The sequence below is a fragment of the Agelaius tricolor genome, unplaced genomic scaffold (genome assembly GCF_023055355.1).
Source record: "Agelaius tricolor isolate 1412-34295 unplaced genomic scaffold, bAgeTri1.0.p SCAF_3, whole genome shotgun sequence".
In the NCBI taxonomy this organism is placed as follows: Eukaryota; Metazoa; Chordata; class Aves; order Passeriformes; family Icteridae; genus Agelaius; species Agelaius tricolor.
In genome coordinates this window covers 60,410,113-60,426,354 of record NW_027269263.1, presented here as the reverse complement: position 1 = coordinate 60,426,354, position 16,242 = coordinate 60,410,113, and the positions used below count along the sequence as shown (strand labels likewise).

The window sequence follows — 16,242 nt, the reverse complement described above, 5'->3', positions numbered from 1 at the left end:
GCAGATGACACATCCTGTGATTTACAACAGCAGTCAATTAAAACTAATAGCAAAACTAATTAACCTTTCACAATGCAAAGTGTGACAGTTCTACTAGAACAACAGCTTTGGTGTTGCCATCACTACAGCAAATTTAAACTCCTTGACTTCTAAAATACCTTGCAGCAATTTAGTTAATAACCACATCCTTTTAATTGTTAATAAATTATTAATAAATATGGTCCCCTAAAAAGAGGTGTGCAGTCATTAAAAAAAAAAACAAGCATGAATGTTTTTAATCCTTTGTATAGATATAGATATATTGAAGAAATGGTTGCCTACAGGTGGCATGTTGCAAAGGTGAACACAATGATGCTGTGCATGACTGTGCTCCTCTTGTGGTATATTAGTAAGTGTGTTTTTGATTCATATGAAACAGGTAAAATATCACACTAATTCAGCTTTAAAAACTCTTATCCTTTTTAATTTTTACTCTAGCACATGGTTGTAGAGCATCTCTTTTTCACTCCTTGTTTCCTAAGCTAAATTTGACAGTAATTTTTTAGTGCTTTACTATTTGGTTCCTTGCCACTGTGATAATCCTGTTTTGCACCTTTTTCATCTGAAAATAATTTTGATTGAGGGAAATGTTACTACTCGAGTTAAAAATTGTTTTTCATTTATTTGGGAAACCATATTAGTACTTCCCTGAAAAGATATGCACTATCTCTTTTTCAGAGTTGAATTGTAGCATTTATCATCATCCAGTGGATCAAAACACCTGCAATCAGTTCCATTCTCATATCACTTATGATTTATGTTTTCTAAACTTATATAAGAAGGCAAAATACTGTGATTGGGTGATGTATATTTTGATTTATTCCCACTAATGCAACTCTTGAGGTTATCCAATCCCACGACACCCTGAGGAAGTTTATTTCTGTCACACCAAACACAACATTCATGACACATTCATGTCCAGCTCAGCCCACTGTGAACTCTCACCAGCTCTAAGATGGTTTACTATTAACCATTCTCTTCATCACTGTATCTCTCATTTTCATTTAAAGAATCAACTCCACAAAACAAGGCACAGATGCTCTATTTTTGTTCACCCACCAAAGGAAAGATGTATGGAACTTATATATGAGAAAGGGGAAAAAGATAAGCAATAGAAGGAATAGGAATCCCTTCTGAGTCTACAAAACTCTGGTGGTTTCTAAAGTTTATTTGTTTTAGTGCAATGTTTCATAAGCCTGGTGTTCAGGCTCCTTCACACATGCTGTGGGAGAAATGAAAATTAGTATGGAAGTACAATAAAGCTATTATGCTTCATGTGTTTGCAGCTGTAGATCATTGTTTTCCCCTCAATGTTTAAATGGTGAAGCAGGATTGCTTGTCCTAAAGAGTATCTGGCAATATAGAATAGTCCATGGAAAATTCCCAGATGCTGAGAAATAGTGTTGGAATATTTAAGTATAACTTGCTGGAAGAATATATCCTTTTTTTCTGGCTCACAACATCACAAGTGGCATCCAAACCAGCTCATCTCATCTTAAGCTTAATGCACACCCAAATGAAAAAGGAGGCACTAAGGCAATCAAGATGAGGTCCTAACAACTAATGCAAATAGAGCTTAAAGGACAGAGAGGGAATCAAGAAAATAAACCAAGTACATTTTCCAGAAAAGCCTGTGATTCACTAAAAACAGCCTGAAACTAATATTAGGTTTGTCCTACAACTTTTCATGCTGGGCTTTTTTTCATGTTTCTGGGAGTCAGTGCAAGAACCAATACTGATCACAAATTCAGATTCAAGCAACACCTTTCAGGTGTTTCATGTCTTTATCCATGGTTTGAGAATTTTATCTGCAGAGAAAAGAAGGCATTATAATTTTGTCTTGTATCTCTTTCAAGTCATCCAAAATCCACAGTTTAACCAAGATGGGACCAATGGAAACTCAACTCTTTTCAAGGAAAGGGCATTATAACAACAGGGATATAATGAACAATAACAGGGACATTGTTGGCCATTCCTTCTTTGATCCCAGCTATAAATGATCTTTTCTGCTGGCATCACAAAATGAAGACTTCATTATCTTTGCACAACCATGTAGCAGGAAAAGATGCTATTATTGCATATCCAAACCTATAGGAATGGTTTTGTGATTATTAAATATTGTGAAAGAATCACTTGCCTCCTAAAGGGTCCTCTCACACCTTAGAAATAATAGAAGTGCTGGCTCAGCTGAAGCTGAGTTACAAATTTATTAGGGACTGTAACTAAATTAAATTCTACCTTTGGTTTGTGAGGGGAGTTGGGGGCCAGTTTGTGGCTGTGATTATTTCTTATTACACTTTTACTCATGATCTCTCAAACTATTTTAAGTAGAAAAAAAATAGAATTTACATCTGTGAAAAAGAAGCTGTCATTTTAGAGGGTGTTATTCAAATTTGATTATACATTTGTGATACAAGAAGTAATCTTTACATGCCACTTGGCAACTTAACACTCTTTAATTGAGAACCTTCTTCACATGTATCATAATTGTTTACCTTCTGCAGAGTTGCTTTGCACCTTCCATCATCTTGACACAAGCTTCTAGAATTTCCAGTAAAGTGTTAAATCCTGCTGGCACCAGAAGCTATGTAACAAAGAATCCCAGCTGCTTCATGGTTTGATTTCTTTTGAACTGATGTCTAAAATGAAGAGAAAGGTGAAATAATATTTTCAGTAGCAGGACAATAGATTTAGAAGCACAGCCCCCACTCTGAGATGATGTTAGTATGGAGAGAAGTGAGCTGAGGATGCTCTGCTCCCACGCCCCTACGCACTTAGGAGATGCAGCCCTGCTCCTCTCTGCCTGGCTTCTCTAAAGGCTTGTGGGAGGACAGGCAGAGCAAAGGCAAAAGAGCTTTGTCTACATTTCCTTCTGTGCCTTCTCTCCATCTCTGAACTGATTTAGAGAGGAATGCATAAAATGTAGAAATAATGGCCCTGTATTTCTACCCACATAAGCAGAAAAATTACCTTTAATTTTAAAGGTCACTCTAAGCCCTTCCCTTTAAACTGTGTGGATGATATTGCTCCATGTATATAGGAAGGTGAAATAAAATGCTGACTTCACCAGCCTTACTTCATTGCCTTTGAATATCTTACTTTTAACACTCCATTGAAAGTTCTCTTTCTTCTTTTCATGTTTTTTTTTTTTCTTTTTTAAATGAGATAACTTCAGAGTCTTGTAGTAAATGTTTCTGAAAAGGTGAATTGCAGCAACCATTATGTGAGTTGTAATAACTCCTAGAGAAATTTCTATTCTTGGGAAAAAAGCTCCACTGAGGCAAATATATTCTGAAGCATACAATCTAGTTATACAAGTGTATGGCATGTGCCCACCATTTGCTCATCTAAGCTATACATTTTCTTTACATTCCTGACTGAAAACTATGAGCTGTAAGTATAGCTATAAAAATTATAAGGAAAAAACCCAAACAAACCAAAACCAAAACTAAAGTAAGCAAACAAAACCAAACCAAACCAAAACCAAAACAAAACCAAACCAAACAAAACCCAAAACAAAACAGAAAAAAAACCATAAAATTTTACTTCTCTCCAGGTTAGAAAGATACATTTGGTTTCCTCTCACATTAATGAGGGTTGCTTTTTTATGCTTTTCCAGGTAAAACACAGGTTATGGGTGAAATCAAGATTGCATTAAAGAAGGAAATGAAGACAGATGGAGAACAACTGATAGTAGAAATCCTCCAATGCAGGAATATCACATACAAATTTAAATCTCCAGATCATCTTCCAGGTATCACTAAGAAAACAGCTTCATGATACTTTGAAAACATTAAGTAGGTTGTACCTTAAGTCATTTAACATCATCACTAAAATCGAAAATTGCTTCTTTGCCAGGATGACATATTCTACAGGATTCTTTTTGAGTTAATTATTTTCTCCTATGACCAACTTTAATGAAAGTAAAAGCATTTTCTAGAAGCAAATTAACTCTCAGAAGTTAATCTTCTTTTTAATTTACTTTTTATTTTTAAAACTTAATCCATTTTTAACTTTAGTGAAAATTATAAATCCCTAGGTGATAAAAGAACAGGTATAACTAGTAGAAGATTGTATTTTTGTGAAAAAGCTTTTTAAAAACAAAAATCTCATGTTCATAATGATATTTTCATACAAAGATAAAGATATCAAGGTATTTTTCCCTTCAATGACAGTATTATAAACACAAAGTAATTCCTTTGGATTTAGGGGGGTGGGATGTGGGATTCACATTTTATGCCATGTGAGTGAGAACAGAATATGACTTTGTAGAATATAATTTTTTCACAAAAATTCCCCTCCGCTGAAATCATTAACAACAAAGATGATTTAAAAGCTTCTGTATTTAACTCATTGAACTACTTTTCCCCAGACCTGTATGTGAAGCTATATGTTGTCAATATCTCTACCCAAAAGAGAGTGATTAAGAAGAAAACCAGGGTATGCAGGCATGACCGAGAGCCTTCGTTCAATGAAACATTTAGATTTAGCTTGAGTCCTGCTGGGCATTCTCTTCAGGTAATTCTGCATTTTATTAAATCCTAATTTTTGATGTTGTCTGTGCTGTGCTATGGACATTTGAGCTCCATCTATTACCTCAGTTGTTTGCTGAAAAGAGAAAACTACGAATAAATTAACACAGTTATATAATAATGAAAAATATCAGACTACAGGAGACTAAAACACAGGAGAGGGAAGATGGATTAAAAGATGGATTACTCCATCACACCACACTGAGGAAGGGTATTTATAGATCAGGCCTGAAAATTTTAGGCTTGATCTGTTCTTAAAATCCCCCAGAGAAGGGAGTTATACATCTTCCAAGAATATTTTTCTATGTATTTAGAAAGTATAGTGTAATATCAAAATCAAATATGTCATATTTTTAAATTAAGCTCACTTATCCTTAATTATCCTCACAAAGTACAGAGGAAAACTGATTTGCCCTCTTTTTAGTTAAAAAAAAATAGGGTTTACAGTGAAAGGCTGTTATCTTACCTCTCCTCTCTATTTTCCAGACTGAGTCAACCAAATTTCTTTGCTATGTCCTGTTGCCTAAATGCTTAATCATTTTATCATTCTCTCAATTTCTCCAACTTCTTTAAAAGTTGTGGTACCTAGAATTTTACACAATAGTCTCATTATTATTTTACATAATCTCATATGCTGAGAATTAATGATTATGCTAAACCAGATATTCTCTGGTACATTTGTAATGGAGTTGACTTTTTGTCAGTCTGTGACACATCAAATCATTCATGGAACTGGTTCAAGAATAGTCCCTCTCCTGTGTTTTAGTTGCTTAGACAGATTTGGTCATATGGCCAGACTTGCTTTTTTTAGACAGATTGGATTCAGTTCCTCTACCTTCATTTATTTTCACATTTGGAGATAACAAGTACAAGCCATGTATTCAGAAACTTCTTCTAGTCAGTGGAGAGGGATAAGCAGTTCAAGGAGTATCTGCATGCCAACTCTAAAAGTCAGTGGAAGGCATTGTTGGGCACACCAGCATCCAGTTAATGAACCTTTAAATCTGTCAGATCAACCTGAATAAGACAGCTACATTGTGGTGACTAAAGTTAGTCTGGATAATCGAAGTACCATAATCTAATTATGCTTATTGCTTGTATCATTAACATTACAAATGGATGTTACTTACAAAACAAGACCCCCTAAAAAACAGATACTGTTTTTCCTGTGTTAAGGTGTCCTAACATCTTAGTGTTTCAATAGACTAAAGAAAAGGCTGTTTAAGAATTGACATTTTCTGGGAAAAGATAAAATGATCAATAAAATCTTGATAAAGTTTAAGAGCTCCCATAAAAAATTTGCTTCCAGTGGTGGTTTGAAGAGGAAACTATATAAGGTAGACCAGTAAAGAAGAATTCACAGAGTCCTATGGAAAAATAATCCATGAGGGTTTTAAGGAGGGAGATAGTGAGTGACACATCCATAAGAACAGTTAGAGTGAGACTTGGCAGCATTTCCTCTGGAACTCTGTGATATCAAGACAAGAGGGGACTGAGGGGAGACCTCACTGAGCTCTTTAACGCGCTCCTGAGAGGAAGCAGAAGGGCAGGCACTGATCTGTTCAGTGCTGTCACCAAGGGCAGGACTCAAGGGAACAGCTGAAACAGTCAGGGAGGTTTAGTTTGTACACCAGGAGAAATTTTTTCCCCCAGAGGGTAGCTGGGCACTGGAGCAGGTTACCAGGGAAGTGGTCATGGCACCAAGCCTGACACAATTCAAGAAACATTTGGACAATACTCTCAGGCATAGGGTGCAATTATTGGTGTGCCCTGCACAGGGTCAGGAGTTTGACTCAATGATCCTGAGTGATGTCTTTAAACTCAGTATATTCTACAATTCTTTGATTCTATGGTATGTGCTGATGCTGCACACCAGAGCTAAGAAAGAGAATGAAGGTCATAAAAATATCCTGTAAAAGTATCAAGGAAAAAGTTTAAAACGAAGAAAAAATGTTTCTGCTTCATGAGAATTGGAGTTTGAGCTGTAAAATATATTGCCTTTATATATTCTAAGTGCTAAATAATTTCAGAGAAAAGTACCTGGAGAAAATTATAGGAGAAATGTACAGATGAAAGACATCAAATTCTCTTAAATACAAACTTACTGCCTGTGAGTCAGGATGGTTCACAGACCTTAGCAGGTATTTTGAGTGAGTGTAACTACTTAATTGCTTTGTCCTTATAGTCTGCCTTATACACTATCCTCTGCACTTCTGCAAGCAAAATATTTTTTCTGGAGAGAGCTTTAATCTGACTCAGTGCATTTGTTTTTATGTGCTCTTCAAGCTCAACAGTCTATTTGTTCCCATGGCAAAGCATGAACCTGGATGATTTGAATGCTGAATTTGAGTGATTTAGGGCCAAAGAGATAGACACAGTCCAAAGAGATTTAGGGGAGAGGGAAATTAAACAACCCAGAATTTATAGAACAAAAATGGAACTGGAAGATGATGGGAGAAAATAAGATCAGAGAGAGGGAGTAAGATGAGATCAAACATGACAATAATGAAAGGTACAATGTAAAGAGTGATGAGAATCAACCAGAGGCAGAAATTAAGACAAGGGACTGCAGTCTAAAAATCAGCAGCAAGAGCTGTGAATATTCACCATAAAAATGAATCCATAGGCTGTTGAGGAAAAAGAAAAAAGAAAAAAAATTAAGAAAAGCTTGAATTGTCTGGTACAGAGTATTGGGAATAAATAAGAAACAAAACCCCTGGGGTTTAAAAACTAAGACTAGCTGATCCAGGATAACAAGACTGGAATTTAAGTCCTAGAACACAGCAGAACAAAGGATGAGAGACAGACAAGCTAGAGAAGACAGATTCTAGGGTTCCATCTGGGAGGAGTAGGGAGAAGGATCAAGGACAGAACTAATGAAAAATTGGATAAAATTTGTCTATCCCAAAAACTGTTAATTGTCTCAGAATGAAAACATGCTGTGGAAAACATTTTGACAGTTTTCAGACAGGCACTTTCCTCAGCCCCTGGCAGTTTTTTCCTCGCTTCTCTGATTTCCCTGTTCCTTGGCAACTCACCTGGGACCCTTCTGGAAAGCACTAAGCTTCTGGCTCCTGGCTCACTGCAATTAGAATTGCAGTGTTGCAATTAGAAATACATCATGTCCTATGCAAGGATAATCAGAAAAACCCAGAAGAACAAATTTCACAGATGTTCTGGTTTGGCTTTCCAGCTTGTGGGCAGTCCCTTCTTCAGCTAACACCAAAACTAGGGACCTAGAAAGCCATCAGCAGTGGAGCAGGCTGCCTATTTTCCTCAAGGACACATTTTCTGATGAATGGAATTTCCTACAGTTCAATGCCTAAGAGTTTTCTCTTCTCAAGCCTTTTGACTAGTAGCCATTAGGTTTCTAAATTGTCCAGGTTGCCAATTGATATCAAAACTTATCCTTTTTACAAGGAAGTAGGAAGCTTACTCAGAAAAACATCTGCAAATTTCTTCCCTTTTGAAATTTATTTTAAACTTTATTTGTAATGTAAAGTTTGCATTTTTTGCATTGCTTTCCAAATCAGAATAAACTTTCTGAAAATGGTGAAGTTCTTGATTACAGGCTTCTACAGACCTGTTACATTTCTACTGCCATGTGGTTTCAGCAGAGTACAAAACCCTTGTGTTCTGTCATTTTTCTTCTAGCATAGATCTTTGAAACCAAGCAAGGAAATGCTCTTTTTTCTCTCTTGCTGGTTCACATGGAGAGTGACAGCCTCCTCCCATTAGCAGTTACTTCCCTTGCTTGTTGCTTGTTGAAGTCTGCTCAGTAACTGAATATTACAGACCTGCTGCTAATGTTCTCATGGAGATGCAAATCTTCATTATTTCTTTCTCTTTTTGAAAAACTTAGGAAGTTTAAAAAAAAACCCCAAAAAATCCAAAATCAAAAAAATTCCCCACACTGTACTTGTTAATGCAGTTACTGAAGAATTAAGAAATGCTAAAATTTTTCTGAATATGTAACTATAACTCACACCATGAATTGTACATATTATCAAATGCATTTTCTTAGAAATATGTATAATGAACCTATAGATTCACAGAATGAGACAAGTCCTTCAGAAAAGTGTATTGTTTGCATGGCACAAGCCTCTTTGGCTGGAAAATATGCACTTGGATGACATTTCACAGAAAGCCTTGCACATCCAGTCTGCATCTGACTTCCACAGACTTAACAGGAGCTGCTACTTCCCTTGTAACTTAAAACTTGACCTTATGCTCATCTTTGGTAATCAGCAGGTGAACAAATTGCTCATTAACATTCAAGATGGTCATCTTCTAATTGCTATGCCCCATGAAAAGGAAAGAGAAGCAGGAGAAGATTCAATTTTCACAGGGCTTTCTGTGAAGGGAAAGGTGACTCTAAAAAGCAATGGTCAATGTTTCTTTTCTGTGCATAGCATATTTGAGCTCAATATCGTGAATCTTTCATGTTTTGCTAGTATTATGTTACTGTGCACATTGGTGATGATGATGATCATTATTATTTTCACAGATTCTGCTTGTCTCCAATGGAGGGAAGTTTATGAAAAAGACACTGATTGGGGAAGCTTATATCTGGCTTGACAAAGTGGATCTAAGGAAAAGAATAGTAAACTGGCACAAACTGTTGGTCAGCTCCACACAAACACACTGAGCAGAGCTGTCTGCTTAGGGCACAAAACATGCAGAGTCTGCTCTAAACAGAATCACTTCAAGAATATAGTTTGATATCATTGTGTTTAGCTAGTCTTTCCGATTACAAAGTAGAAAAGAGCAGTCTCTGGGCTACAAAGCACACTTAAATGAGGGCTAGTACACTTATTTTTGCTGCAAAACACAGCAAAAGGAGAAGAAAATCTGGGCCCAGAAGTTAAAGTGAGGCTGTTTGAAATGAAGACTGATAAGAGGGCTCCATGTTGTTGGACTCTTTGTGAAGAGAGTAACTGTGAAGGAAATGAAGAAGGCTGGAGGCAGGCGCTAACGCAGAGCTCGGCTGCAGCTGGAGAAGTGTGATGGGAAGTGCAGTCTGGTTTTCTGTGCAACCAGAAGGAGATCATTTTATGCAAAACCACCTAGGGTGACTGACTTTCCAAAATCTCACTTACTGAAAGTGTAAAACTTGCTCCTCTGCACCTTAGGATCTCTGATAATTTGCTGTAGTGAGATTACGCCACTTGACACAACTGCAAGGTGTTTGCAAAAGTGGTGATGTTATTTTACATTACTTTTTTCCTTCTTTCTTTTTCCTTCAAAAACTAGGCTGTGGAGAATCAGATCTGATTGTTTCATTTGTTTCTGTGTGTTAACAATGGATATAAACCACTCTCCTAGAATGTGATGAATAAAATTATATAAACGGTCTATAACTTGGGATGAGGATTTAAAGAGAAAGGACAGGTTATAAACTACACTACATCAGCAAGATAAAATGCAGTTTCAATGTCAGTGACACTGTGTTTCACCCCATCCTTTGAGTCAGAAGGTCTGAATCAGTTTGAGATTGAAGGGACTTAAGCACTGGGACTGATGCAGTTATTTCAACCAGTCCTCATGTTTTTCAGCAATCAATCTTGCTCTGAAACTGTAGAAAGAAAATGAATTTTAGGCTATTTTGTGGCACTTGGGAGCAGCAGCCCCACCATGCCAACAGTGACCCTCTCAATGCAGGGTCTGTACCAACACTAGTGACACATTTGGAATCTAAGGGGAAGGGACAGCAGGGCAGTTCCTTACTGGATGCTGCTGCATCAGGATGAAAAATATCCTCTTGCTATCTCAGGTGAATGTCTGAGTATAATCCACTCAACAGCATGGCTTCTTGGTGTGGAAAGAAATAAATAAGAGGTAACTTGCAACTTTTAAGTCTGTGTCAGCTCTTCCAAGCATCAAGTCCCTTTTTCAAGGGTTTGAAACCAAGCAGTTCGCTCACTTGGGAAGAAATTACTGCCTGCCATGGCTTAGGCTGGCTGCTGTATTTTCCCTTGTGCCATGTTTGAAGAAAGGAGAGCTTTTTCTCTCGTTCCTAAAAGTATAGCAAGTTTGTTAAAACCCAAGAATCAATAGTACTAACTCCCACGTTACTCAGAAGTCATTTAATATTTCACAGCTTCAATAAAAAGTAGTTTCCCTGGAAATATGATCTCATGACCTTTGCGTACTTAAAAAGAAAATTAACACATTTCTGCATGTCAGACATTTATTCTTCTGGCCCAAAAAAGACTTTCCAGTTTTCATTATATTATTTGATGTACATTGTCTTATATTTTCTGGATATACGTAATCCATTTCCACAGGTTGTGCAAGACCAGCTGAAAATATTCTACTGGAAAATATTATATGCTTAAAAAAAAAAAAAGGAAAAATAAAGCTTAGGTTATTAAGCAACTGGATTGACTGTGAAAAAGCTACACTATTTAATCTGGTAACACTTCCCACATAGATTTTTTGGTTTATGTTTATCAACTTAAAATATCAGCATGGAACAGGAATGTGAGAAGAAACATACAAATTATATAAATGATACACACACCAAGGAAACTCCTGTTGTTCATAACCTGCTGGTAGCCTGCTTAAGTTGCAAGCAGAGCAATCTTACCAAAATCTTATTAGCTGTCTTAAAAACACAACATCACTGACAGTGGAAGTAAGGTGTGTGCTTTAATGTTGAATTTTATGCTTTCACCAGTATATGTATACCCTACCTCTCATATATTTTAAGAACAGTCCTCTGGAGTTATTGTAAAAATTCTATGTTTTGATGTTGTATCTGTTTTTATAAGAAAATACTTCAAAGAAAAAATCCCCGACTGAAACAAAAAATCCTGTGTGGATACATTTGACATAAGTGTTGCTCTCTTGGTGGGTTATCTTGCATTCCTGATGACTATACTGTGTTTGTACTTTGAAAAAAAAAAAAGATCTGCAAAAAAAAAAAATTCTGTGTGAAGTGCAAGCCATGAGGTGTGCAATTTTGTGCAAACTGCTGGTGATTTTGCTCTTGCTAAGATTTTCTACAAAGGCAGCAAGTCGCACTGGTAGTTGCTATGGAGATTTCTGAGAGGAAGGAGCAGTCTGTGGCTGCCTGACTGGAAGCCTGTAATCATCATCTGTGACTGAGGACGTGGCCAGGCGTGCTTTGCTCTCACAGCCCTACAAATGTGGCCAATGTTTTATTGAATACTTTTGCTGAGTGAGGCTGTAGGGGACAGCTGCCTTTGAGGCTAATCAGCTGTCGGACACCGGTTTCATTCAAGCATCTTTGGTTCTCTGAACAACACCCAGAAATGTTTCTGCATGTTGAAAGGGCAGTTCTGGACTCCTGTCATGGGACACAAAGAGTAGAGTTAGTGAGGAACGTGGCACTGCCTTGGCCAGCTGCAGCAGGATTGGGGCTCCTTCGGGGCGGGCGTGTGTCACACCTGGGCACACACACTTGGCTTCCTGAGGCAGCAGCATGCAGAGGTCAGGGAATGCCACCAAAGCGTGCCAAGTTCCTTTTTTTGACCAAATTTCTAGGTTGTACTGAAATCACTCTATGCAACACAGGTTCATGTTTGAGTGCATAGTTTCTTTTTTTGTTGTTTGTTTGTTTGATGAATGAAGTCGGGAAAAACTCTCATGACAATGTTTTTAAAAAAAAACAATCAAACAAGGACTATTAGTATTTTTTTACTGTTTTTGTATATATCTCAGTATTTTTTTTTCCTTTTCCTCATTAATTTTTGTTTATTTTATCTGGCCAAATGTGCTTAGATGTGGCAACAGCTTTTATCATTTCTGAGTGATTGATTATTAATGAGTTCACGTATTTCTATGATTGCTTTGAAGATTCGTATTGCAGGGAGGCAATAGGAGAGGCATTTAACTCTTTTGATTCATAAATCTTCTGAGAAAACAGAAACTGAAGCTGCTTCTTAGTTCAAGCCTTGTAGAGTGGAAACAAGATGAAAAATGAGCAAAAGCACAGTGTGTGTGTTTACAAATGACAGGGATTTATAATATTATCATTGTTATTAGTATGCATAAAATGAGCAGCAAACAGCCATTTTTTTTTCCAGTTTAAAACGAGACATGAGAGTTACTATGATGAATGTTGAGCTAGTTCTTCATCATTACACTTTAAAGGGATAGTATCCAGGGGCAATGAGTGCTGCTTCTTTATTATTACCCACAGTTTTACATTACATGGATCCTGTATGAAAGAACCAAAAACCAGTTTAAGTCAGTCACAACCAATCTGCTGACTTGAACTGGCTTTAAATCAAGGCCTAGGAAATATTTGAGTTATTTTTCTGGATGCTGGATGTTTGCATGGCTACATTGTGGGATATGGTAGCTGGTAACCAGCTGATATTGATTCATACTTTGAGAATGATGATGAAGAAAAAGAAGACATCTATTATATTGTAAGCTAGTGTGAGCCCAATAGAGATTATTTAATTAGGATTTAGTTTCATGGAGATATCATAAAGATGTTAATAGTATTTTTTTAAATTATTATTTGAATCATAACTGACACTATTTTTAACTAGTTTATTTTCATTGCTATGATGTTGAATGTCCCAGATTCATTATTTGAGTATATATCTAGATATGTACATACATATGTGAATAGCAGAGAAAATTTGTGTGAGTGTAACTTATAAAGGTAATTAAACAGAGAGGAAATTTAGCATAAGTATCCACCTACATTATATTTAAACACTAGTCCTACATGCCCTGTGAATTTTCTGTACACCTGGCATGTAGGATGAATTGCTCTTTATAAATACATATTGCCTTTAGAAGGAAAATAGGAAGAATAAGTGACCGGATACTCTCTCTTTAAACCATAAGAAACATTTTAATGTTTTCTATATGTTCTGTTTTATTCTTTTGAAAAAAATTAATAAGCAAATATATTGATGAGCTCAAAAGTTATAATATATATAGATATCCATAATTAAAACTAGATGATTTGATGAGAGTCATTTTCTTAATTTGTTACCCTGTAAATAAATATACATTTTTGTAAAACAAACTGAGTTTAAATTATTGACTCCATTTGACATCCAAGCATGTGAGTGTGTCCTTATTTGATTGTATCTTATAGATGTTCAGTGATGTGCTCAGGTGCTCAACAATGGCTGACTAAAGTGTGTGCTGTCATGCTACAGACAACATGTACAGCAGACACAATGTTTAAAAAAATCCAAAAAACACAAAAAAAAAACCCTGCAAAAAAACAACAAAAAAAGAAGAATAGTCCTTGGGCAAATGTAATGTTTCCACAGTGAATGTTGCATGCATAGGTGGTGGTTTGTTGATATTCATTTTGTTTTGAATTTTTTTTTAATTTTCATTTTGCTTCCAGAATCATCAGAAAAAATGAAAACAAAACAGACTTGTTCTAAAAGTTGTAAAAACTGAGACAAAAGCAGTATGAGATTGTATAAAAATGCTTGTAAATCTGTCCCAGTTTTCACTTTATGTATAAATCCATGCCATGGTTTTGTGATTGTATACAGGATGTATCTTGAGAACTTATGCAAATTGTGCTCTATAAAGGCTGTTATCCCAGTCTGACAAATAAATATTTAAAATATGTGGTTTGGGTTCTTTTTCCTCATTAACATGAAAACCTATTTAGCTGGTTTATATTTCCCACTTGTTGACCACAGTGGTTTTATGGTGCTGCTGTACACATTGCCTATATTCTTCTGTCCTATTTCAGCATTAGCAAACCTCCCAGGGTATAACTCATCTCCCACACTTCATTTTGAAATAAAGAATGGTTGGTTCATCAGAGCTTTTTTCCAAACAAGTCAGAACCAGAATCACATTCAGCTTGTTGATATCTTCATACAGTTTCAGCTCTGGCATCCTATATAGGCAACAAATATATATGAATACAACAGAAACCTTTAGGAATATCCAGGGGTTTGTCTCCTCAATGTGAAGAAAAGATGAATTAAAAATGTAGCTATACTCTGCATCCTTGTAAGTTCCTGATGGAGACATAATAAGGATATGATAAATCCTTGAAGGATTTTCTCTGGCTCTTTCCTCCAGCAGAAAGAAGGTTTCCAGGAACAATATATTTTAGACTTTGCTATTATAAACAAGAAAGCATTTTCTTTAAGCAATAATTTTTGTAATACTGAATTTTACCTGACTCATATAACATTTGTGATGCTTTCCCATTGAGACTGCATTTTTGAGCCATGTCTAGATCTATATTCATTATATTTGCATAGTTTCCTTATTTGATACAAATAATTTTAAAAACCCCAAACGTGGCCCCCAAGCGAAATAAATTGTTGTTGTAGTCTGGCACCTGAACATATAGACTAGAAGTATTTTCTGTGAGTTGATGCTTATGCTTTTTTCTCAAAAAAAATGTAATGAGAAATAGACAACAGCTTTGAGGATGCCTCAAAAGCAGAGGTGCCCTTTTTCACACTGCAGCACTGACAAAGGCTGACTTTTGTTAATGCCCATCAGGAAAGAAACTCAACTTCCCAGTGCCTGTCTCAATCACTAAGGTATGAGTTCAAGGCACTTTGGGTACCTCTCTCTGAGAAAATAGTTATGATCACAATAAACACTTTGCCCCATACTCAGCCCAAATTTTTGGCATCCTCTTTTATTTTGGTAAGGGAGATCCTGCTCAGCATACTGGCCCTCTGGAAATGGTTAGAAAACATTCCTGAAGTGTTAAGGGGGAGAGAGCTGACTGGAATTATCTGCTGTGGAAGCTGTAGGTTTATCTGAATCTACCTCTAGGAAACTAGCTTACAGACAGAGAATCCCAGTGTCCCTTCACAGACACAGAAAGAATGATTAAATAATATGCTTCTTTTTAAATAACTAAAAATATTTAACAAAAATATGTGTTTACTTACTCAGAGAGCGCAGTAAAGTATGCATGAGCTATTTCCTCACATTGCTGTTTGTAGGGTTTAACTTAGAAGCTATGATGTAAAACTGGGAATTGGGAAATTCATGGAATGCTTTTAAAATAAGTTGGACTTAAAATTCATAGAGAAAGAAGTTACTGAAAATCATACATAGAGATTCAGCTTAGCATTCTGACTGTGAGGACAAGTCTCTCTGGAACTCCAGCAAGAATATCTTCAACATATATCTTCAACTTTATTCTTTTCATAGCATCATGGAATCATAGGATAATTTTCATTGGAAGAGACCTTTTAAGGTCCTGCAGGACAGAGGACAGGGGCATGAGCAAGGACATCTTTGACTACACAAGGGTGCTCAGAGCCCCATTCAATCTGACCTCCAATATTTTCAGTGATGGAACATCTAGCATCTCTCTGGGCAAACTGTTCCAGTGTGTCATCTCCCTTATTGAAAAAAAATATCTTCCTTTTATCTATGCTTTTATTTTGTAGTTTAAATGGTTTCTTGTTGGGAAGGATGAAAGTTTAGCAAGAAAGTCTCACAGATGTGTATGCTTGGTAGAAAGAGTTTTGAATGTAGAATCTGAAGAAGGAATAGAATGAAAGCAAGTTTTGATATAGAAAAAAAAGAATTACTGAGCCAGTCTTAATGGATAACTAAGAAGGCAAAGGGTATGTTAGTTAGAAGGGGTTTTTTATGGCTTAGAGCAAAGGATAAACCCACCTCAAACAAGATGTTTTTACCAAGTAAAAAGATACCTTGGGCAAAGACTGCCAAT

At 36.3% G+C, this 16,242-nt stretch overlaps 1 protein-coding gene across 7 annotated transcripts in view; it reads left to right on the top strand.

Annotated features, from left to right (window-relative positions):
• Positions 1–14,150, top strand: part of PCLO (piccolo presynaptic cytomatrix protein) — a 323,553-nt gene extending 309,403 nt beyond the window's left edge. For all 7 annotated transcript variants that reach the window (XM_071424030.1, XM_071424028.1, XM_071424025.1 and 4 more), the window contains 3 exons: positions 3,659–3,793; positions 4,412–4,557; positions 9,079–14,150. In XM_071424030.1, the coding sequence (XP_071280131.1) occupies positions 3,659–3,793; positions 4,412–4,557; positions 9,079–9,219 (422 nt within the window). In that variant the 3' untranslated portion in view covers positions 9,220–14,150. The remainder of the gene's footprint in view (positions 1–3,658; positions 3,794–4,411; positions 4,558–9,078) is intronic.
• Positions 14,151–16,242: the final 2,092 nt, after the last annotated feature.